The sequence below is a fragment of the Nilaparvata lugens genome, chromosome 10, assembly GCF_014356525.2.
Source record: "Nilaparvata lugens isolate BPH chromosome 10, ASM1435652v1, whole genome shotgun sequence".
Taxonomy (NCBI): domain Eukaryota; kingdom Metazoa; phylum Arthropoda; class Insecta; order Hemiptera; family Delphacidae; genus Nilaparvata; species Nilaparvata lugens.
Genome location: NC_052513.1, coordinates 14,048,994 through 14,072,585, shown reverse-complemented (window position 1 = coordinate 14,072,585; position 23,592 = coordinate 14,048,994). Strand labels below are relative to the sequence as shown.

The window sequence follows — 23,592 nt, the reverse complement described above, 5'->3', positions numbered from 1 at the left end:
TGTCAAGTCGTGGTACACGTGAAATTCCCGAAATCATCTTCTAAGGGCCGTTTGCACAGTGATAGTTTAAACTAAATTGAGTCAGCTGGTGGCTTAAAATCAAAATGAACAACATTGTAACAAACGAGACTTGATATGGATTTAATCCAGTTTAAAATCAAATTTCGTTTAGACTGGCACTGTGCAAACGACACTAAATCTTCAATTAACAAATATCTCAGAAGAGACCTTAAATTTCACCCATACAAGATTCAGGTAGTGCAAGAATTAACAGTTTAACAGACTTAAGACACACAAACAAATTCATGCCGCGACATTCAGCAGATCCCCCGCCCTGCTGTTTTGATCTTCAGTGATGAGGCACATTTTCACCTCGCCGGAACTGTTAACAAACAGAATTTTCGATACTGGCCTGAGAATAACCCACGAAACCTACACGAACGACCACTCCACAGCCCTCGAGAGACAGTGTAGATCACGTCAACCGATAGCAAAATTTAAACGAAACGCACGCTGTGTTGTGATCACGGAGCCGCCATTTTTAATAAACTCTTTAATTACGAACGCACTATGTTGTCCCGACCAAGCCATTGCTCACACTAAAACTGCATGTCATGGAGCGTCTAATGACAAAATCCCCACCTTTCTGCTCCTTCCCTTCTTCGTGCAACGCCCTTCCAAAACCGGAAAGTTCAATATGACTCACCCTGTACAACATAATCACATACTTTTTGTAAATTATGTTACTTATCATCTTTCTATTACCATGTTATATGAAAATATCAATGAGTAGACTGTATAAGGAAAAGTAGAATAATTGAAAGCATTTACTGACCTGTATTGCCTCTTTTCCCAGTCCGACAACCATAAGCCATTGGTGAATGGATGGCAGTAGCTTCATCCTCCGATGGAAGAACATCGTCTGCAATTTTTGATTTGGCGACTAGCTGATACGAGAAGAGCTTTATCAGCTTCCCCTAAAACAAAAACGTAGATACTTACTAAAATCTCATTATTTATTTATGTAACATACAACACTGATGTGAAAACATTGGCAGATAAAATACTAAGGCAATCGTTCTTATTTTTTCCAAATTTAGGTGATGACACATTTCAAAAAGTGGGTTATACTGTATTTTTTATAATTATTTATATTTTGTTCTTATCTATAGAAGCAATCAGTATAAAGATAATCAATCCTTGCCTGAACTCATTGTTTATCGATTTCATCTCTATACATTTCCAGTTAGAAAATTACCTACCAGGTACCAAATTGGACAATATTATCTACAAAATTACCTACCACTACCCAAATTGTACAATATTATCTTATTTTCAATTCAATATCATCTCATCTCTCAATATTCAATAGCTTCATCATCTACAAGAAAAAAAGTCTTATTGCATAAACGTTCTTGTAGCCCGTTATTTCTCATACCAAACACAATCAATGACTTGAGTAGGTTGTCTTCTTGCTCTTCGAAATTGCAAGGTTCGAATAGATCTTTTAGTTCAGCATAAAATTGATCACATGTTTCATCAATATTTTCTTTCAATTTATCGTTGACAATTGGAAAATTAATGTAGCTTATCCCTACAGGCTAGTTTTCACCAACAGACAATACATAGCCAATTGGAACTAGTGTCGGTCGATAACCGGTATTTAGGCATTTCATAATTACCGATTGTCGGCCGACATTTATCAGCCAACACTCATAATTGTCCTACGATTGGCTGATTTTCACCAACTGCTGATTCTCAGCCAATTGGAGCCCCCTGTGGGTTGGGGGAGCTTTGAGTAGATCATCTTACTCAAGAATGTGTTGAAAACCACAATTCACCCACAGTATCCATGCTTGTCGTAGGAGGCGACTAAAATGGATCTCAAGGCAACTCCAGAAGTTGCCTTGCCTTCAAACCCACGGGATCTGCCCCATCAGGGCAGTTTCGGAGGGGCAAAAAGAAAAATCCAAGTGACCAGAGATGGGCGAAACTCCAGACACAAATGTGGGCGAAGAGGTTGAGTCGGGGGTGGCCGGGCGCCCTAGAGGCAGTTTGGCGTCCCCTCTCTCAGCGGAAGGACCTACAAAAAGGCCAGGAGTGGAACTCACGTAGGTCACGAGGACTAATCAGTCTGAAGAGACTGCCAAGCATATCACACTGGATTGCGACAAGGATTGCAACCAGGTGATGAATGGAATGTTAGTATAGGGAAAAACTCCTGGTTCTTGTAAAGGACATAGGTATTGGTTTGCCTAACTAACATACTACTTGGGAACACAATAAGCTTCGGTTGACGTGTGGGGTTCTTTGAACTTTTGGATCCTTGAATCCGTCCCTTCAAAAACAATAATAAACAATAAGCCAATTGGAGGCCAGTTCTGAGTGTCGTGAAGATAAATATCGGTCTACAATCGGTAAGTGTTGAAACGGCTGTTATAACCCAACTTGCTATTGTAAATTAAATTTGTTATTTTAAATATGGAACATCAATATTAAGGTAATATATAATATGATATAGGAAAGAATTGGCTGATACACGTACGGGATAAGAAAAACACACATGACGCATCATCACGTCTGAAATACTGGACCGATTAACTTCAAATTTTGCATATTGATTCTTTATTTACCGTGGATGGTTATAGGTCTATTTTAATTCCTTAAGATTTCAGTTGGTCAAGTTTTCAGTTTGTCAAGATTTCAATTAGACCCTTGCGGAGCATGAATTAACTGATAGTACTCAATAATGCTAAGGGGAATAAAGCTCACAACTATTTACTAATTGAAATAGTCACAATATTGGAAAAATTTCATTTCATTTATTTATAGTATCGGGATCGAGTCACAATTGGCTATATTATACAGTACCATATAATATACTATAATCCAGTACAAATTATAGCTTATACGATAATACACTTGTTTGAGTTTATGTTTGACTTTATCAGAAACATGAAGCCTATATAAATAATTGAAATATTTTGAAAGGAATACGTTACAAAAATAATGACGATTACGTTTCATGAATTTGTCGATTTCACTTGCTCAGCTTCTAATATTACAAAATCAATAAACAATTTTGCATTAAAATTGGAAGTAAAATAATTCCAAATGCAATTCCTTCAATCTATTTTGGGCAAGTATATTTTTAATATCTAATTGTTTTACATTAGGTATCAACAGCAAAATCAGCCTACTATTGTTATAGTTTCTGAAACCTTAGCAGTTTTCGGGTAAATATTTTTGTTTATTATTCAAACACAATAATACATAGACTTGTAGCGAATGAAATGGGAAGTGGAATATCTTTTAAAAATAGATTATTAAAATGCTAATAGAATAGATTAGACGAGTGTCATACTTTTGAGTTGACTATGAACGATTTACTTTGACCCACATACAAGAGAAATTACAGTACATTGAATGTTTGTCAATAATGACAAATACTTAGTTTCGACTTTGTTCGCTTTACTTTAATAAAAAAAAACACTCTTTTTCTAAAAATTATAAATTCAATAAAAAAACTTACTGACAATTAAATTCACTCTCAAGTTTCTTTAGGTCACAAATCTCTCAAATGTACAATAGATAAATCTAATTTAACTAAGAACTATTATGGGTGAAAATAGATATTGTTCAGTCAGAGACGGGGCGCCGAAAACAATGGATGGACAGGTAGAAGTTCTAGTGACCCTTCAGCGGTCGCCTATTGTAATTAAATTTGTTATTTTAAATATGGAACATCAATATTAAGGTAATATATAATATGATAAAGGAAAGAATTGGTTGATACACGTACGGGAGAGGAAAAACACACATGACGCATCATCACGTCTGAAATACTGGACCGATTAACTTCAAATTTTGCATATTGATTCTTTATTTACCGAGGATGGTTATAGGTCTATTTTTAATTCTTTAAGATTTCAGTTGGTCAAGTTTTCAGTCTGTCAAGATTTCAATTTGACCCTTGCGGAGCATGAATTACCTGATAGTACTCAATAATGCTAAATGGAATAAAGCTCACAACTATTTACTAATTGAAATAGTCACAATATTGGAAAAATTTCATTTCATTTATTTATAGTATCGGGATCGAGTCACAATTGGCTATATTATACAGTACCATATAATTTACTATAATCCAGTACAAATTATAGCTTATACGATAATACACTTGTTTGAGTTTATATGTTTGACTTTATCAGAAACATGAAGCCTATATAAATAATTGAAATATTTTGAAAGGAATACGTTACAAAAATAATGACGATTACGTTTCATGAATTTGTCGATTTCACTTGATCAGCTTCTAATATTACAAATCAATAAACAATTTTGCATTAAAATTGGAAGTAAAATAATTCCAAATGCAATTCTTTCAATCTATTTTGGGCAAGTATATTTTTAATATCTAATTGTTTTACATTAGGTATCAACAGCAAAATCAGCCTACTATTGTTATAGTTTCTGAAACCTTAGCAGTTTTCGGGTAAATATTTTTGTTTATTATTCAAACACAATAATACATAGACTTGTAGCGAATAAAATGGGAAGCAGAATATCTTTTAAAAATAGATTATTAAAAGGCTATTAGAATAGATTAGACGAGTGTCATACTTTTGAGTTGACTATGAACGATTTACTTTGACCCACATAAGAAATTACAGTACATTGAATGTTTGTCAATAATGACAAATACTTAGTTTCGACTTTGTTCGCTTTACTTTAATAAAAAAAAAACACTCTTTTTCTAAAAATTATAAATTCAATAAAAAAACTTACTGACAATTAAATTCACTCTCAAGTTTCTTTAGGTCACAAATCTCTCAAATGTACAATAGATAAATCTAATTTAACTAAGAACTATTATGGGTGAAAATAGATATTGTTCAGTCAGAGACGGGGCGCCGAAAACAATGGATGGACAGGTAGAAGTTCTAGTGACCCTTCAGCGGTCGCCTATTGTAATTAAATTTTGATACTTTCATGGCCTATAGTTAAGGATGTACAAATTTTCCATTCAAAGGAATATATTGGTGGACAAGTCTGGTTACTTAAAATCACTTTACAGCCGGTTACGGCTGTAAACTTACTTGATACTTACTTACTTGTAAACCAGTGGTAGCTTTCAGTGATTTGATAAACACACACACATTACGATCGATGATAAGTACAAATTTAGTCAATCTACACCAAAAAATCGAAAGTTCAATAATTGTATGTAACACAAGTTAGTTTGTATACAGCTTGTGAGCAAGTTTACTTCCATCAAATGAACCATTGGGAATAATACAATTACAAGTAGGCTATTTGATCACTGATTTAAATTCAATTGTACAATAAAAGAAACATATATGTAAGGTGCAAAGTAATAGATTATTTTGTGCTTGCCATTAGCTATAAGCTAGTGCCTTGCTACCAGCTAGAAATGCCTTCCAGAAACAAAAAGGGCCTACTAATGAGAGTAATGAGGCGGAATCAGAGGACAATAGATATTCAAGAGTTGGAGGATGAACCTTTTTGTGCCTTTTATTGAACAATACCCAAGTGGACGGCTAGCACGGACCCGTCTCCTTTCCATAAACCAATAATATATAATTAGCATTTTATTAGTACTGTACCTATATTTGTGTAAGTTTTAATTATTCAATACAATTCTACCTATTCCCTGTTGTATAGCGAGCCATTCACTATCCGACAATTTGTCCAACTACGTTGGATCTTTTACCACTCACGCTCCAGCTGGTTAGTTTAACTTTCCCACTCACATTCCAAATTTATTTTGACTATGCGGCTAACCTTGCCAGGTTAGATAATTCGTATAAGCTGTTCAGCTTGTCCAACTTGCCCGGCAGCATCTGCCCCGCACACAACAACCACATTCACGTTTCGAAGTCGATTACAATATTGAATATAGGACCTCAAATTGGACAAGAAAACGGATAGCGAATGGCCCGCTTAAACGAGTAATTCCTTAGCGGCGTCTAGAACACATAACAAATAAATTCATTTGATTCGATGATTCATTAGATATGAATCGTAAAAACATAGCCTATAGTAACCAAATTTTCTTATTGCCACCATAAAGTTTACCCAACATAAACATCCAATGAATAATCGAATCAAATGATTTCATAGGTTATATGTTCTAGCCGCAGCGGATCTAACCAGATGCGCCGCTTATGCATCTTTGGACAAAAAGCTGATGCATAAACCTCTCACTTACCTAGAGTGTACGTTTGTAAACTAGGGTTGATTTTTATAGAAGGCAAGTGCTAAAAAATAAAGTAACTAGCCTATTTGAAAGAATTTTAAAGTTCAATAGCCTTTTTCTTCAAATGATTCCAATACTATTCATAGCCTAACATAAAACTTTAAAACAAGTGCATTTGACTACACAAATATTTTCAACTAATTTGGTTAGGGTATTGACTGTAAAAGTTGGTTAGGATGGATGGATGAATAAAAGATTCAGTTGATGCAAATGAATAAAAATCTAATAAATAAAAAAGATAATGGTTAGTTAACTTATATTTTAGATAAAATGGCTAAATTAGATTAGGTTAAGTTAGGTGGATTTTCTATAGATTTTGATAAATTTATTTAGAATATTGAATTTAATTAAAACCTTACAAATTTTGATTGCAAAACATTTGTTAGATAGAACATAAAATTAGGGTAGTATAAAACGTGATTCTAGTACAATTTTTGAATATGGTAAAGCTTTAGTGTATGGTTGAACCAACGATTAACGTAAAACTTATCAACAAAATAGAGATTGAGATTTAAAAATAAATACCTCCAGAGTCCTTATTTCTTGTTGAGTTAATTCAGCACTTGTCGCGCACTGAGTTCTTAAGCCATCCAATCTATCAGCAGAAACGTCAATCATTTTCTGGTTTACATACAGGTTTTTTACTTCAGCCTGTTCGTGTACGTCTGCCATCACAAATGTCACTGCAAAACACTGGGATTCATCTCACTTCAGGACAAGAAGGATATTTACAGAATGAACTGACATGTTCAAAATAGGAAGCTAAATTATCTGTTGATCCCATTTTATAAATGGGTTGTTTCTAGCTAGCCAAATTCTTCGGCATTTGAGAAAGCAGGAATAGGAAAGTGTTGACCTGATGCCGACGGTAGTGAGTGGTAGTAATTTGTACGGTGGTGGTCTCTAGTGGTAGACAATAAAACTATACACTAAACTGATAACACCGGAAAACAACTGAACAAGCCAAAAATTCTTTCTAATTTCTACAGCAACTCTATCTAAATATGACATTTTATTAGTGTTTACTTTGAATTTAATTCTTATGAACTTCTCATTTTGTTGATTTTTATTCCCCGAAAAACATTTTTCAGAACAATATAATATATGAACGTTTTACATTTATACCAAGACTTCCTATATACTAGATATATAGGAAGTCTTGCCAAAAAGCAGCGATTGGCGGCTGAATTTGAATTTGGAAACCCACTAGCCCTCCAGCTCCAGTTACTATTTACCGTATCAGAAGTTCAGTGTTTTCCAGTCTCTACTCTCCAGTGAGCCTTTCGACGACTACAAGTCTGCAATAAAAAAAACCTTATTCTCTAAAATAAAAATAATAATTCTCAATAATAACAGTATCTCCATCTGGATAGGTATCATCTCCAAGGATATGAGAACGGCGGATTTAGAGCCTGAATTAATTAAACAACGCTGAATGGCGAAAAAGGATTAGGAGGGCCGACCCCAAGAGAAATGGGACATAGGCTCGGGAGAAGAATTATTCTGAATAATACCAGCATATTATTATTGGCATTTAAAAGCAGAAACCTAAACAGCTAAACTTCAACTAAAGGTGCAATTCAAGGCTGCTATAAACTAAAGGCAATTCAATGCTGCAATTCAACTAAAGCGACGATTCAAGGCTGCTATAAGATGCTATATAGTGTGGATTGCAATTATTGATGTACATTATACAATTGAGTAATAATTTTATTTGACCTAGAAACAACGAAATATATAGAGTATTTTTAATAATAACTGCATTATCGCCTCTGCTACAGCCTTCAAGGGTCGAACCACACGAGGCGTTTTTCAGACGAGTTGGCCCCAATTGGCTAGTTCTTGAATCTCGATAAGCTAAGCTAACCCAATCAAGGAACTTCCTGTCGTGCCCACTCATCTATGAAACAACTCGATCTCTCGGCCCTTTGGGTAAGCGCATATTGAAGAGGTCTCAATATATATTGGAATTTCCCATATGAGGCAAGAAATTTGAGGAATGAAGCCGCGCTGCTTTCACACGAGCTCCAAAAGAGACTTCGCGTGATCCCTTTTGAATACCTATTGTTCAAGTGTGACGCACGCTTTTGTGTATCCTTTACCAAATACTGAACTTCAATCATGATTAAATTTAATGGAACAACACGATATAAAACACACATATTTGCCACATTAGTCAAATCGAGATATTCAAGCAGACTACTGCGTTGTAGGATTCAGATTCCAGTTCAGTAGTAGAGAATGTATTTTGTAATATTTCAGAGCCCTCCAATGGCTGTTTTCACACCTGATAGTCGGCCGACATTTGTCGTCACATCGTCAAATTGGTCGAGAATCATTATTTGTTGATGAGAATTATCCAATCTGAGAAAACTCTGGGTATCGTGACCTCGTGACGATAAATGTCGGCCCACAATATGAGTGTGAAAACGTCCATTGGCTATTTAAATTCTCAAATACAGCTAAAAGTCGGCAGGATGCAATAAACCTCTTAAATTATCATTGGAGCGCGATGACATAGTAGCAGAATTGATTTCCTTCAATTTGATGCAATGGATAGTACTGCACATACAAATTAATATTCTGTTGGTAAAAAATCCTTTCACATCTGTAAATATCTCAAAAATTCACAAAATACAGTACAGTTACTTTCAAGAGGTAAGAAATAAATCAGAATGACAGTGTCATAAAATTTATTACTCTTTCGAGAGAACAGTTATAATGTAAGAACATATATATTTTGAAAGTAGAAGTTGATATCAATTCTAGGACTATTCATTTAACATCAAGTGAAATAAAATTCAACTATTCATGAACAACAACAATTTCAATTCTCATGAAAATATTAGATAAATCTATAAGTCAAGGATTATGAGATCTGCATACAACAGAAAATTGTTTGGTAGAGCTTGTTGATTACTAATTAGAAAGAGTTAAGGGATAAATATCTCATTTAAACCTGAACGCATCAAGGAGATGAAATTAACATGGGAACTGACGTTTTCCATCTTTAAAGAATACAAGTCATTGATTACATAAAATAAAGACCATTAATAAAATTCAATATCTTTAGTTTGGAAATTAATGACTGATGTCAATAATTACGTAATCAATATAGACTTTTTACATTTCAAATAGCAATGAGAGCTACTTTATACCCTGATCAGTGTGATAGATGACAGTCGACAATTATTATTATTGTTAGAAGGATTTAAACATTACTAAAAGCTAGAAGCAAAAAAAACGTTTCTTTTTAGAAAAAGTCGAGAATTTTCTTAATATTCAATATGAATAAAGGAACATCAACTCATTCCTGACTCTCAAACCAATCAAAGAAATCGATTATTAACGTGAAAGCATTTCCAAAGTTTACAAAAAACAAATTTTGAAAAAAGAATAATGTACATCATTTATTTGATCAATCGTAATACTATACTTATAGTCCGAGAGATATTACTAGAGATATAACACAACTCTCAATCAAAGACAGAGAGGCCCGATACTCTTTCCTTCACTAATCACTCCCACTACCTAACTCCTTCCTCTCTACTTCTGTGTCGGTATCCAATTGTGCGCAGCATGCTTACTCCTCTCCACTACTCTGTCCATGCTACAAACTGTGAAAGGATAAAATGGTTTCCCCTCTTCATGTTAAAAGAAATATCTCTCGAACTATATAAGTGTGAAATTATAGCAAACATATTCAATAAATCTGTTAAATCTTCGCGCACACCGACATGAAAAGAGAGCTGTAAAGCTGGAGCAGAACGATTTTGATTCTAAAATCGGCTTAAAATCACCCGTATCGGTATACGCAAGGCTTCTAACAGACTGATTTAATTACATGAACTCATTAGATGCTTCAAAAACCAATAAAATAATTAATTTTCTTTATCAACTATTCGATTCTTCTATATCATAATTGATATTCTTTTATAGTTGCTGCCAACAAAATAAAACTAAAATAAGTACAAAAGCAACTAATACACTTTGTCCAATAAAATTCGGTTTGTAAGTTCTAATATATTGGTGACTTTTAATTATTTTTCAAGGATGCAGTTTTTATTTATTTGAGAAGCATCTGTATTACAATATTATAACAACAGTCATCAAAACCTCATTCATTTTCGTAAAATTATTTTCAATTTTTGAATCAGGCTGAAAATTGAATGAAATAGAAACACAATATGCACGATGATGCCATGAGTTATGAGCAGTGAAACTAGAGTTTTGTGTGAATTAAAGTGAGTAGGAGAAACAACATGGTGCTAATCCACACTGACATAACAGTGTAAAGTTTTGGAAATATAAATTTCTTAGAATCTTATAACTGAATCTGTTCATTAAAATGAATGTTCCCAGTCAGAAATGAGTCAATATTAAATAAGATAATCGATCAAAAACAATGTTTGAACTTAAACTCGTATATGCAATTCTTCTTTTACCGTAAATCAGCTACTACTTGTAATGCTAACTTTCGGTACAAACTCAAATTTTATACAAACTAAACCTTTACAATGGAATGAAGACGTTTGCAGCAACCACCTACTGCATGAACACAAGACGTTTCTGGTGAAGAGATTCAACTACCACATGCTTAGAACATTTTTAGATGAGTTTCGGAACACCGATAAGCTGCACTGTTGAACAGTACAGCTTGCTAATTTATGAGATTGGACGTTGGGTAAAGGGGTTATTTACAAACAACAAGGGCATGACTTAGTCGGAGGTCTTGAGTCGCTTAGGCGTGGGTTCACTGCCTTGAGAGTTGGAATCTTCTGAGAAGCCCAGCTGAGCCGAGAAGTCTGTAGGGCCCTGAGAGTCGCTCACCATTGAAAAACCTACAACCAAAATATACAGTTGGATTATGCATCAATTGAAATGACGAAACTGAGAAGAAAAAGCACCATTTGTTATTGTGTTTTCATTTCAAATTGAACTACAACAGAGTTTTCCTAATAAGGCTACTTGAATCATTCAATTAATATAGAAATAATTACATAGTACAATTTTTTTTCACTATTAGTTTCAGCTTTCAAAATTTTGGTAAAAGGCCACTTGAAAAAAATGGTACTATGTAATTATTTCTATACTAATTATACTACAGAGTTATTTATTCATATGGCTTCTATTGGCAGAGATTTTTTCGGATGTTCTGCCTTGCCGTAATACCCTACATCACTTCCTATTTATACTCAAGTCTATAGGTTATATTGGGCTAAAGTTTCAACCCTAAAATTAAATTTTCATTATAGTTAATGGAAATGATAACATTGTTATGTCAGAGGTATTGCCAATTTAGTGAGATTCACTTTCTATTGTCAGCATTGGCTAAATGGGAAGCACCATGTACAGAGTGGTGCAGAGGAAACGCATGTTTTTCTAACCGCTAGTACTCGGCGACGGGAGGGGTTATTGCCCTGGAACGAATGTTGGCAATCGGCCCATACTATGCCATTTCAGTTGCTATGATCGTTGGAACGTACAACATCGTGTGTTCGCTGTCGAGCAGTTTTTTAAATGTGTCGAGCAGTTGTTTTTTAAAACAATAAATCTGTAGTCAGAGTGCAACGCTTTTCCATCAATATTTTAGCGTTGGACATCGAGGTGCAGTGCCTGATCGAAATACTGTACTCCGATGGGTTGCAGCGTTTAGAAGTACTGGCTCTGTGAGTGATGAAAAAACGACCTGGTCTTCCCCGTTCAGTTCCTACTCCGGAAAATGTAGACCGGGTCAGTATTGTCTAGTCCTAAGACTATGTCGTCTAGTCGATCGTCTGGGACTATTAACAACTGCTGTTCTGACTCGGTCTACATTTTACGGATTACGAACTGCTAAATGGGAAGCACCATTCATTTGAAAGTTAAATCTGACCATATGCTGATTTAAATCTCACTATAATCCAAAGTTGGTAATATTTCTGGAAATAAAACTTAAATTATGAAAATTTTGCTCGAATGAGAATCTCACTATTATGGTAGTAATTGTTTCATGATTATCTTGTTATTCTAAAATTTTGGGTGGAATGCAGTGTACTTACAGGTGTTTGAATCTTCAGCAAGTCCAAAATTGGAGTTGGACGAATCGATTGCTGATCTTTTCATGATGTTTGTATTCTCTTTGTTCGAATGGTCTTTTGACTTTTTCTTCTGCAAAACAGATGATTGAGGACTATTTGAAAAAATTCAGAGAACAGTAACTCAGTCTAATGGATAAATTAGTAAGTAATCATAACATCAGGACATTAATAGTAGATAGGCCTACATACATTATATTTCTTTCCTTTGTCATCTGGATTAACTGTGTCATGTGAGTGAACCTGACTTGGTCTTTGTCATAAGAGTTGACATAATATTATGGATTATGTAAAGAAATAAAACCAAGTTTGATAAATAAATCAAGCCATATAAAACTTGTAAAAATGTATAAATTTTAATCTATTTATTATCAATCGTTCACTTTCACTGTTTGATTGAGGGGTCAGGAAACAGATCTGAACCAGTCCCAGCCTTTAACATGTATTAAATAGCAAGCTACAAGAGCCTTGATTTATAAAGTTGAGAAAAAACAAGCAAAAGAAGAAAAAAGAAATCTAAATAATAATAATAATAAATCATGGTTGAAATTTATATCTTTGAATGTATGGCTTTTATTATAAGTTTATATTATATCATATAATATTTTATTAAGCTAATCATTTTACCTGCTCGTTGCTGATAACTGGCACCCACTTGTAAATTTTCATAGTGGTTTCACCAATTGTCACCCACTTTTTCTCCCTGGAAAATTAAAAAGTAATAAATGTATAAATTTATAAACTTCAGACCAAGCATACATTAATATGTGAAAAACTGTGATATTGTTTAAATATAATTTTTTTCCTTGAATAAAATGGGAGTTAGGACTATAGTGTGGTCCACGTTATAATGGCAGTGAATGAAGATAGAAGAATAGCGATACCGATTCTCTGCATCAATTAATTATATTTCTAAACTGTCAAAAACATAATTGTCATCGTTGTAGCCCTAGAAAAGGATAATATCACCGGCTTTGTCGAATGATAGACAAGGACAGCAAAACTAAAGTTGATCAAATACTGTCATTATAACATGAATCTTACTATAGTGTTTTTAGTTATCATTAGCATTATAACAGCATATTATAAGGTTTAATTCTGCCCAGCTTATTCAATTATATTGTTGAATAAATTTATTTAAGTTTTATAAAGACTGATAAAGTGATAAGGATTACATTAAAGAAATTAAATTTTATTTTCGAGTCTGCCTTCAAAATGACTGACACATACTAAAGCAGACAGTGCATAGGCCTATAGAACAGTCCAAAATAGATTAGAATTAACTATCAAATTATTCTAAAATTAAAATAAGTTTATTCTGATGAACTTACCAATGTCTGACTTTATCAACCACTTGCATAACACGTTTAATATCATCTTTGGCACGGCTTCTAGTTTCTGCTCTTACTGACCGAGACATCATTCTATGTTTACTAACAACAGTTGTAGCAAATGAAATGTCTTCTTACTAATTTAACTTTTTAGAAAATACAAAAATTCACAACGGATTCCATTGTAATTTGCAGCCAATACCTGAAGAAATTGATAATTAGTTATTTAAATATGTACAATATTGCCGCACAAGATGTTGTTTACAACAAATATGGCTACAGACGGAACAGATTGGATTACACTTGCAGAGGCGCTTGGAAAGAATACGAGGTTATATTGCTGAATTTACTGACGTCAGATAGACAGCCAGTGATACCAACGATTAAAATTCAAACAAGAAAGTTTCTCAAAGCATTCAACTTTTACCCAACAAATAAAGGAGAATTAAAATTGCTTGAAATAGCAACAGATGAGTTGTTCGAAGAGTTAACTTCAAAGTGATATATTTATTATATTTGATTCTTTCTCTGTATTGACAAAATGTTCAATTATTGTAGCTTCATTTATAATTGCAAGTGGTGAAGCTTTTGGAATAATAGTATATTAAACTATGATCGAATTTTATGTTGGAGGACTCGTCATCCCTCTTTTGTTGTGACAAGGTACGAAGCTCTTTATATTGATCTTGAAAATTAATTTATAACAATGAAATATTTCGTTTTCAGTTTACATCTATTTTTGAATTTTATGAGTAAAAAAACTATTATTCATAATAACTAGATCAGTCAATTTATATAATATTACGTGGAAACAATATTATGCTTTGTGCAGTCGCATCTTGCATCACTGTTATAACCTCCAATTTCTATCCTTTTTACGTTATTTCAAGTCTTCTCAGAGAATTTGGCTGAATCGCCATGCGTTTCTGAAAATCCTTCAAAAGAAAGTTATTTGAGTAAATTTTGGTAATTAACTCAATTACAGTTGTTAGGTAATTTTCCAAAAATGGCACTAAATCCGGCATACGAAGCTATTGGAAAGGGTTTCGTGCAACAATACTATGCTATGTTCGACGACCCTGCCCAAAGGCCAACATTGATAAATTTATACAATGTGAGTAGGTAACTTATAAAATTTGTGTTAACTTGATTGTGATTACTTTATAGGATTTACTAGATAATAGAGAATTAAAATTTTATTCTCTTATATTCAATGTGCTACAGCTACACAAAGTTATATTATTTCAATCCTTGACTGGACGGTTGAATCTCAATAATTTTAATTTTTAAAGCTTAACTCTAAATTAACGCCTAAATTTTAACTTTAAATTAACCTCAATTTTCTAGAATTGTTAATAGTTTTTGTCAGTTTTATTATCTCTCTATTTCTAAGTTTGCTTCATCTTTCTGATCGGCTATTATACTTGTGTTTTAGGCAGAAACGTCGTTTATGACATTTGAAGGGATGCAGCTACAAGGGGCTGTGAAAATCATGGAAAAATTAAATGTAAGTTTTAAAATAGTAATTTAATATTTCTTTGATAAAACTAACTGATTGTACATTTGTGTTAAATATTAATTGTATTTGAATAAAACGACTTGTTTTTGTACCGTATCAAATGTGATTCAATATAATATATAACAGAGTATTTGATTCTCAAATTGGTTTATCAAATTTGTGGTTTTGTCTATTAAGGCGTTTTTTTTCAATATAGATATTTATCGCAAAAAATTAGTTTTATTATTTCACACCTGAAATTTTAATGAAAATCACAAAAGACCTTAAACATGACCAGACTCGTTATGAGAATGAAAAACGTAGAAGACTCCCTGGTACACCACCGACAACCTGGATAGATACCATCTCCAAGGGTATAAAAACCACGGATTTAGAGCCTGAATTAATTTAACAACGCTCAGAATGGCAGAAAAGGATTAAGAGGGCCGAACCCAAGAGAAATGGGACATAGGCTCGGGAGAAGAAAACAAAAGACTTTTTTCCTGACGTGCCCCTGGGGGTCTAATGACCGCCTTTTGGACTTAACATAAAATAACTAGATAACTTAATAATTCACAATTGTTTTTAAATAAAAGATAAACGTGTGTAAACATCTACAAGATTATTAATTACTTTAAATGTTTTTTCAGAGTTTATCTTTTCAAAAAATCGATCGAGTAATAACTGCAGTAGATTCACAACCAATGTTTGACGGTGGCATCTTAATTAATGTCCTGGGACGTTTAAAAGTAAGTAAAATTCTATAACTGACTTTACATAATTTTAAACCTTATCTAATTATTCTATGTCTGACAAGACTTGTTGTACTATATTGAATCTACAAAAGTTGAAAGATGTACATTAATTTAAATGTCAACTGAAAGTTTGCTCTTTAGTTGAAGAGTAAAGTTCAAGAGAATTTCTGATTTCTCTGATAAGCAACTGATCAATTTCTGACTGAACAAATTGGAACTAAAATTAGAATCACAGTAACTACATCAAATCTTTGTCATAGACTGCTGAATATTACAGTACCTGACAATGAAAGTATTCGTGAACTGGTATTAACAAATTGAGCAATTAAAAGTGAATATGAATCATGATCACTTTTTAGGCACACAACCGCAATTTTAATGTAATGCCGCTTTCACACTCTTGCCAAGTGCTTGAATATGTTGGCGAGTGTTTGGATGCCACCGCTCGCCTTCAAATCAAAACAAATAGTACTTTATTCATCATTGCATTCATACAATATAAATAGTGTCATGGTAAAATCAAAGGAGAATTTACAATACTCAATTGAGAGATTCTTGAAATGAGTAAGGGCTGATTGAAATTAAATGTATTTTCAACTCGTTCTTGAAATCTGCACCCTCCTCCTCTCTGACATTAATTGGTAACTGGTTGAAGAATTTAGCTCCCATGTACGAGGGACGTTGTCTTCTATGTTGCTGAAGTGCGTAAGTTCTTCTTGAGCTTGCATGGTAACGATGGTTGAACAGATTCTTCATTTTTTAATTCTAGTGTCAGAATACATTCCATGATATATTGAGCACATAATGGTTAAAATGTTGAGGCTTCACTACACCCGTAGAACGGAGAGATGAATTTTATCTAAATTTTATGATGTATACAGCGATCTATGATCTAACTATATACCGGGTGTTTCAAAATGAATGACACATTTTTAAGCAGTTATTTATTCATTTATTTCAAAAAAATTACTTTAGTAAAAGTGATCTATGATCTAACTATACACCGGATGTTTCAAAATGAATGACACATTTTTAAGCAGTTATTTATTCATTTATTTAAAAAAAAAACGGTGCACACAAACCAATTTTACATTAAATTACACACAGAAGTATCGAGTTTATGATGATGTATTATAAGTGTTCTATGTATCCTTTTGAGGCTCGGACGACATCTAGACGGTAGCCAAATTCATCCCAGACTGTTCGCGAGATGTCTTCTCGAACTGTAGCTACTACATCAGTTATCCTGGTTTTTAGCTCCTCAATATCAAGTGCTAAGAGAGAAACAACGTTAAAGATCTTGTTTATGTTCCTCCCTTAGCACTTGATATTGAGGAGCTAAAAACCGAGAAGACAGACATCTTGTTAACAGTCTGTTATAAAATCGTCTAGAGGTCGTCGGAGCCTCAAAATGAGGGCACATAGAACACTTATAATACATCATCATAAACTCGATACTTCTGTGAATAATTTGATGTAAGATTAGTTTATGTGCACCATTTTAAAAATGAATATAACTGTTTAAAATTGGGTCATTCTTTTTGAAACACTCGATAGATGTATACAGCGAGCCGCTTGACAAGCGACTTGGCGAGAGTGTGGAGCTGGCATTAATATCGGCTCTTTCCATGAATCAATTATAGAGGAGTTATTGATTAATCTATTATGATGGTAATAATTGTGGTGGTGTTTAGACGGACGACGACCCGCCGCATGCCTACAGTCAAACGTTCATTCTGAAGCCGATTGGCACCAGTTTCTATGTGCAGCACGACTTGTTCAGACTTGCCCTGCACAACAGTCTCTAGCCGACTGCTGGCACCGGCAAGTACTTTCTTATCAGTCTTAAGCACCACCCCATCCTAACCAAAGTGCAAAATAATTTCACAGGTGTAGTCCAATAAGATCACTACAGGGCGTCCCACGAAAGGTGTAGTAACAGCCGCAAAACATTGATTCTACATGAAATTTTCAACAAAAAATATATTTTAAAATTAATTATCATCAAACGAAAATCCAAATTAAATGCTGTAAATCACCCCCGAAGACTTCTGCTACTGTGGCTGTTAACCATAGTTCAAAGTGCGGTGATATTAAGTGCAAAATTTGACTATAATTTGGTATTTCAATCATTCTAAATTCAAAATTTCTAGTTTATATATATTCTTGGACAGAACTTTGAACTTTAAATTTCCTCAGTGAGAACATAACCTATTTTTTCGGACATTACATTATTTATCAAAATTTGGGAACAGAATAGTTTTGGGCAATGCCTGTTGTTCTATCCCGGTCATATTCATATGATTTGTAATTATATCAACGAATAAATAAATAAATAAACCCTGTTGTCAATATTTGCAGTAGCAGAAGTCTTCGGGGTGATTTACAGCATTTAATTTGGATTTTCGTTTGATGATAATTATTCATTGATTAGCATTTTAATAAATGCAATTTATTAATTCCCATCTTGTAAAATCTTTTTATATCGACCTTAGTATTCGAGATAATATTGATTTCTCGATATTCAAAAAAGAGTCAATAAATAGAAAACTATCAGTCAAAATCCAATTCTGAAGATATGGTTGGAAAGAGGAAGTCATTTCCAATAAAATTTGTATAATTTGTTACTTTGTTTGACTTTTTATAAGCTCTCAAAGTTGGAAAAAGTACATTCGTCGAGTTCAAAGCCAAATTTTAAACAGTTTGAACGCTCATAAAAAGTTCAAACAAAGGAACAAATTATATGAATCTTATTGGAAATTGTTTCCTCTTTCCAACCATATCCTCAGAATTAGATTTTGACTGATAGTTTCCTAGTTATTGACGTCTTTCAAAAATATTGAAAGATCGTTATAAGAAATTTTTACTGGTCATTTTGTGTTGAATCTATGGTCTTCGACAGTTACACCTTTCGTCTGAATATAATACACTCGTGGACACTCTGCATATAAGGTCCACGTTATAATGACAGTGGAGAAAGATGGGAGAACAACAGTCTTAAGCACCATCCCATCCTAACCAAAGTGCAAAATAATTTCACATCTGTAGTCTTATAAGAAGATATCTAGTTGTCTGGTTCAGGGCGGGCGGAAGTTGAAATAGGCCAACAGTAATCAAGCAACATTGCTCAGGTTGATAAATATATTGCTATGCATAGTAGCGTCTTGATGCTGTGGAAAGGATTAATTATTATCATCCGATATTATTCGTCCAATTTACTACCCACGGAAGGGGTATTTGGATATGTCGATATGTATTCCAATCAAGTAATATTTCAATTATTTTAGATAGCAAAATTACATAAAAATATGTACATAATACTGAGCAGCCTAACTCATCTCGTAATGTGCTTCAAATTCATCAATATTGAGTATGCACAAATGCTCAAAAGCTGCTCCTTCATCAATACTCTAAATTTACGTCCTGTATTTTCTCTTATGTTAGCTGGTAAATATTGTACAGTCGAATCCCAGCACTCTACTCCTCTCTCATACACGGTGGTCCCGTGTGCATCATCTCGCAACTCTTCCCTATGCCTTGTTCTATAATTGTGGAAATGTGCGCCAGTTCTGAATTTATTCTTGTTCCTATCTAGGAAACATACAGTCTCTAGGATGTAAAAACTCGGAAGAGGGAGAATTTTCATCTCTTTAAAGTATGGTCTGCAGCTTGAACGTTAATCGGTCCATGGATCATGTTGTGAGACTGCGACTATAGTAAGGTCCACTTTATAATAGCAGTGCAGAAAGATAGGAGAACAGCGAAGCCGATTCTCTGTCTTGCTACAGCCCTCTGTAGAGGATAGCTGATACAGGAATATCTGATGGAACATTAACTGTTCCATTCTTGTTTAAAATAATCAATTATATTTAAAATATATTTTTCAATGAATAAGTATTGTGAATTTTCATAATTGAGAATAAATTATATTTCTACATGGTTAAACACGATCTAGCAACGTTGCAGAGCTAGAAAAGGATAGCGCTAACGGCTTTGTCGAATGATAGATAGCAGCACTTAAGTTTGTTAATAAAATATTGCCATTATAACGTGGACCTCACTATTGATGTCAGTTCCCTTTTTACGTCATAAGGACCAACTTACAGACTTCTAAAAACTAAAACTGGGAGAAAACATGAACAATATTTCCTTGGGGAAATGTGTATCAGAACAAAGTTGAAGTTTGAAACATGTCTGTTATAAATCAATATCCTTGTTATACCTCAGTCAAACTTCCTAGATGGCGTATAGACATGCGGAAATTATATGATTGTATCATTTCTTTCATAACAAGCAAATAGCAATCTTTTCGTCATAAACAACTCTTTGTAAAAATGATGTTGAATTATACATTGAATTGTTGAAATTTCGTTTACAAGTCAAAAACTGGTGACTACTGCGCATTCAATCATAAAATAAATAAATAATGTGTCATGTAAACTATGTAGAATAAATTTTATTCATAGTTATTGAAATTCTCTTAATATATATTAATATATTAATAATTCACAATTATTTTGCACTTTCTTAGACTTAATGCTGTTGGCTTGCTGGCTGTGGAACCGCTCGTGTCAAACAATTGCCTAACATTTCACTGCTTCTAGCAAAGTGTACATTTTTCATTTTTTTATATAAAATAATCATAAATAAATAATCTGTATATATTATTTTTCTGGAGAAATCTGCATGTGCGTTCCTTTGTTTTTTTATTGCTGTTTTTTGTTCAAATTATTAATTTTTCCCAAAATATCTTTTCATTTTTTCCTCTGAAGAATAGCTTGTTTTCCATTCCTATCGATAACAGTTTGATCTACCCAAGTGGCATTTTTGATATTATAAGCTCAATTATATTAATAATAAAGAATGGTTTTGTTTTCATTAACATTTACGTCATTTTATTCTAGTTTCATATGTGAATGCTAATTGAATATCTCGCATTGCAACTGAATGATGAACGAGGAATATTATAGACAGCACTGAATTCATGTAGTAAATTTTATTTCAATTAGTCTACAGTACTAAAAACTCAAGATATTGCCTTGAATCAAAACTGGTGATATGATTCCCATTATCAGGCGTCAGATACAATTTAAACAAAAAAAATCAAGTGGAAAAGATTGAGCATGAGAATCTCTACAATTAATGTTTGGTAACATTTTCACCTAAAATTGAAAATAAGCTCGAAATTCGAGAAAATGTGATTATTCAATAATTTATTGCAAACTGTTGGCAACTGTTGATTCTATTAAATCATTCACTATGAAGAGATAGCAGACATCGTGTGTCTCCAGCGTTATTGTCCTGTCACCAGCTGGCTAAGATCTTTGAATAGTAGACTTGAGATGTGCGGGAACACTAGCGTCAGGTGATCAATTTTCATAACGGCAAGGAAGGTTGTGTGAGTGCGCCACACCAGATTTTTTCTCTTCCGATCTGTGTTTTTTTTGTAAAAATTAAATAAATATAAGTTTTACTGAAAATTTATTTGAAATTATTGGTTGAAATAACTTTCTAAATGATGTATTGTTTGTATCATAGGCGGACGACGACCCTCCGCATGCTTACTCGCAGATCTTCGTGCTGAAGCCGTTGGGCAATTCTTTCTACTGTCAGCACGACATCTTCCGTCTGGGTATCCACGACACGGCCTGAAACGACATCGCTACGACTTTTCAAAGACAAAAATGATTTCAGTGTTGTGAGCGCACGCGTGCGGGAGTAAAAGACTCATTTATCTAATATATAGTAGCCTATTTTTATTAATTAATTGATTCAAATTAAAACTGAATAGCTGTTGAAATTTTTGTTGGTTTGCTACTTTGTCGTCATGTTCAGGTTTCCAATTACATCGAAAAATATTTCATACGGTTTGCTTTCAAATTAAAATGCTACGGCCCGGTTTTAAGAACATTTGGACCATTTAACACAATCTAATGAACCATTAAACCTATCGATTCAAGGTCCATTAAATTTAGTTAGTGTCCTTCAAATCGGGCCTAAATCAAGATGTTTCTTTATTGTTATATTCAGGAATCTGTAGTTTTGAATTACACAAAAATCATTCTGCCATATCATATACGTTGATTATTAGAAGATAATGATCTTGTAATTGATTAATCATGTTGATTAATTTGATCGGCTTTGTTCAGATTCAAGCTTAAACTTTCAAGATTCATAATAATGCAGTGATAATACTTCAAAAATTGGATTGCTGTTGTCAATATGATTGTATAAACTGTATTTGCATTGAATACTCAACTAAGGTATATTTTCAAGTGATTCCCATAATTTTATGATTAAATTATTGTGATAGTTTTGTTATCGTTCAGTGCTTTTGAAGCGTATTTATTTTCTGTATTTTTACTAATTTTGCTCATACTCAGAATATAACTGAGCACTCTAATTATTCCAAAGAATCTGCACCAATAACACATCACATAGTTATATTGATAACTTCTGCGAATATTAAAGTCACAAAACAAAAACGAACCCACTTGGTTCGAAAAATTAATGAATCAACAATGTTTTGAAACATGAACTTCTATTAATTACGATTTCTTCTACTAATTTTCCATTCACTATATAATTAAATTTATAAATTCAGTTACTTGAATTTATCCAGATAACTTGTTTTTTAAGCACATAATTACTTTGATGTTTGCATCAAGAAAATTTCACTATTTTTCAATTTCTATTTTTGTATACTATGTCATCTTAATCTCTTTGGATTGTTACACCTTATGAATATCGGGCGATTATAATTTGATTAACGTTCAAATGGATGAAAACTAATCTTTCTGTACAATGATTGTCTGTAATTTGCATTTTCAATAAATTTGTTTCAGTTATTGTACTACCATTTCAAGGTCTATTCAATAGTTTTCACCCCACCTCATTTTTTCAAACAATTGAAAATTTTTATTTTACTATATCAACAATACCATGAAGAATCTATCCTCTAAAAATTTAAACTTTAGGCGCTCATATCTCAAAAAGTAATGATCGAAAAAAAATGTTTTACTGAAAAAACTGTTTTATTTTGATAGCTTCATAGTATACAAATTGAAAAACTTTGAAAAATATCACCAGTAAAAAGTTTATTTTTAGCCTTTGCACAGCCTTAACCAAGGTTTGACGTACCGTGTGTATTTCTTCATAGTTTTGAAGTGCTAAGATCAAGGTTGTTGGACTATATTCGATAATACCAGCAGTTAGTTAGCGTTTATCGTTGAGGCCAGAACTTGTTATAGGAGGCCAGAAAATAATGAGATATGATATTAACAAAAGTTATTCTTCCCGAAAATGATTAAAAAGGATACAGCGATCTTATAACATGTTCCAAAATATGCGATAACATTTTAGTTTGAAATAGTATATTTCGCACCTAGAGCAGAAAATGAGATTTTCCGGCTCGAAATTTGTTTGACTAGAAAAGATTGAGAGCCGGAAAAACATTTTTGCCCGTGGTGCGAACGCTATTTTTCGCCACACAAAAATAAACACATATATATGTATATATATATATATATATGAGAGAATAGTTGTTTACTAAGCACTTCCGAAAGCAGAAGTGGAAGGTGATAGCTCTAGCAAATCTAAGGTAATCTGAATAACAGGAAATTGCCCAAGTATTTTTATTTTTTATTCTGAT

The 23,592-nt window shown here is 33.2% G+C and overlaps 3 protein-coding genes across 5 annotated transcripts in view; 1 reads left to right on the top strand and 2 right to left on the bottom strand.

Annotated features, from left to right (window-relative positions):
• Positions 1-7,173, bottom strand: part of LOC111062870 (kinase suppressor of Ras 2) — a 49,961-nt gene extending 42,788 nt beyond the window's left edge. The window contains 3 exon segments of the mRNA XM_039436374.1: positions 836-919; positions 921-977; positions 6,806-7,173. Coding sequence (XP_039292308.1) covers positions 836-919; positions 921-977; positions 6,806-6,952 — 288 coding nt within the window. The 5' untranslated portion in view covers positions 6,953-7,173.
• Positions 7,174-8,956: 1,783 nt separating this feature from the next.
• Positions 8,957-14,037, bottom strand: LOC111045816 (B-cell CLL/lymphoma 7 protein family member B-A). The gene is made up of 4 exons (XM_039436373.1): positions 13,689-14,037; positions 12,985-13,060; positions 12,322-12,430; positions 8,957-11,121 (listed from the first exon to the last, which is right to left on the bottom strand). The coding sequence occupies exons 1-4, from the start codon at positions 13,778-13,780 to the stop codon at positions 11,000-11,002; spliced, it is 399 nt and encodes a 132-aa protein (XP_039292307.1). The 5' UTR covers positions 13,781-14,037; the 3' UTR covers positions 8,957-10,999.
• A 280-nt stretch (positions 14,038-14,317) lies between these two features.
• Positions 14,318-22,800, top strand: LOC111045822 (probable nuclear transport factor 2). 3 transcript variants are annotated; one of them, XM_022331299.2, is made up of 6 exons: positions 14,524-14,802; positions 15,124-15,195; positions 15,837-15,935; positions 17,636-17,741; positions 19,679-19,680; positions 21,480-22,800. In XM_022331299.2, exons 1-6 carry the CDS (start codon positions 14,695-14,697, stop codon positions 21,591-21,593), a joined length of 501 nt encoding a protein of 166 aa, XP_022186991.1. In that variant the 5' UTR covers positions 14,524-14,694; the 3' UTR covers positions 21,594-22,800. The 3 variants fall into 3 exon arrangements, with proteins under 3 accessions (XP_022186989.1, XP_022186991.1, XP_022186990.1); XM_022331298.2 differs by lacking the exon at positions 19,679-19,680 and having other exon boundaries at positions 14,532-14,802; positions 17,636-17,765; XM_022331297.2 differs by lacking the exons at positions 17,636-17,741; positions 19,679-19,680 and having other exon boundaries at positions 14,318-14,802.
• Positions 22,801-23,592: the final 792 nt, after the last annotated feature.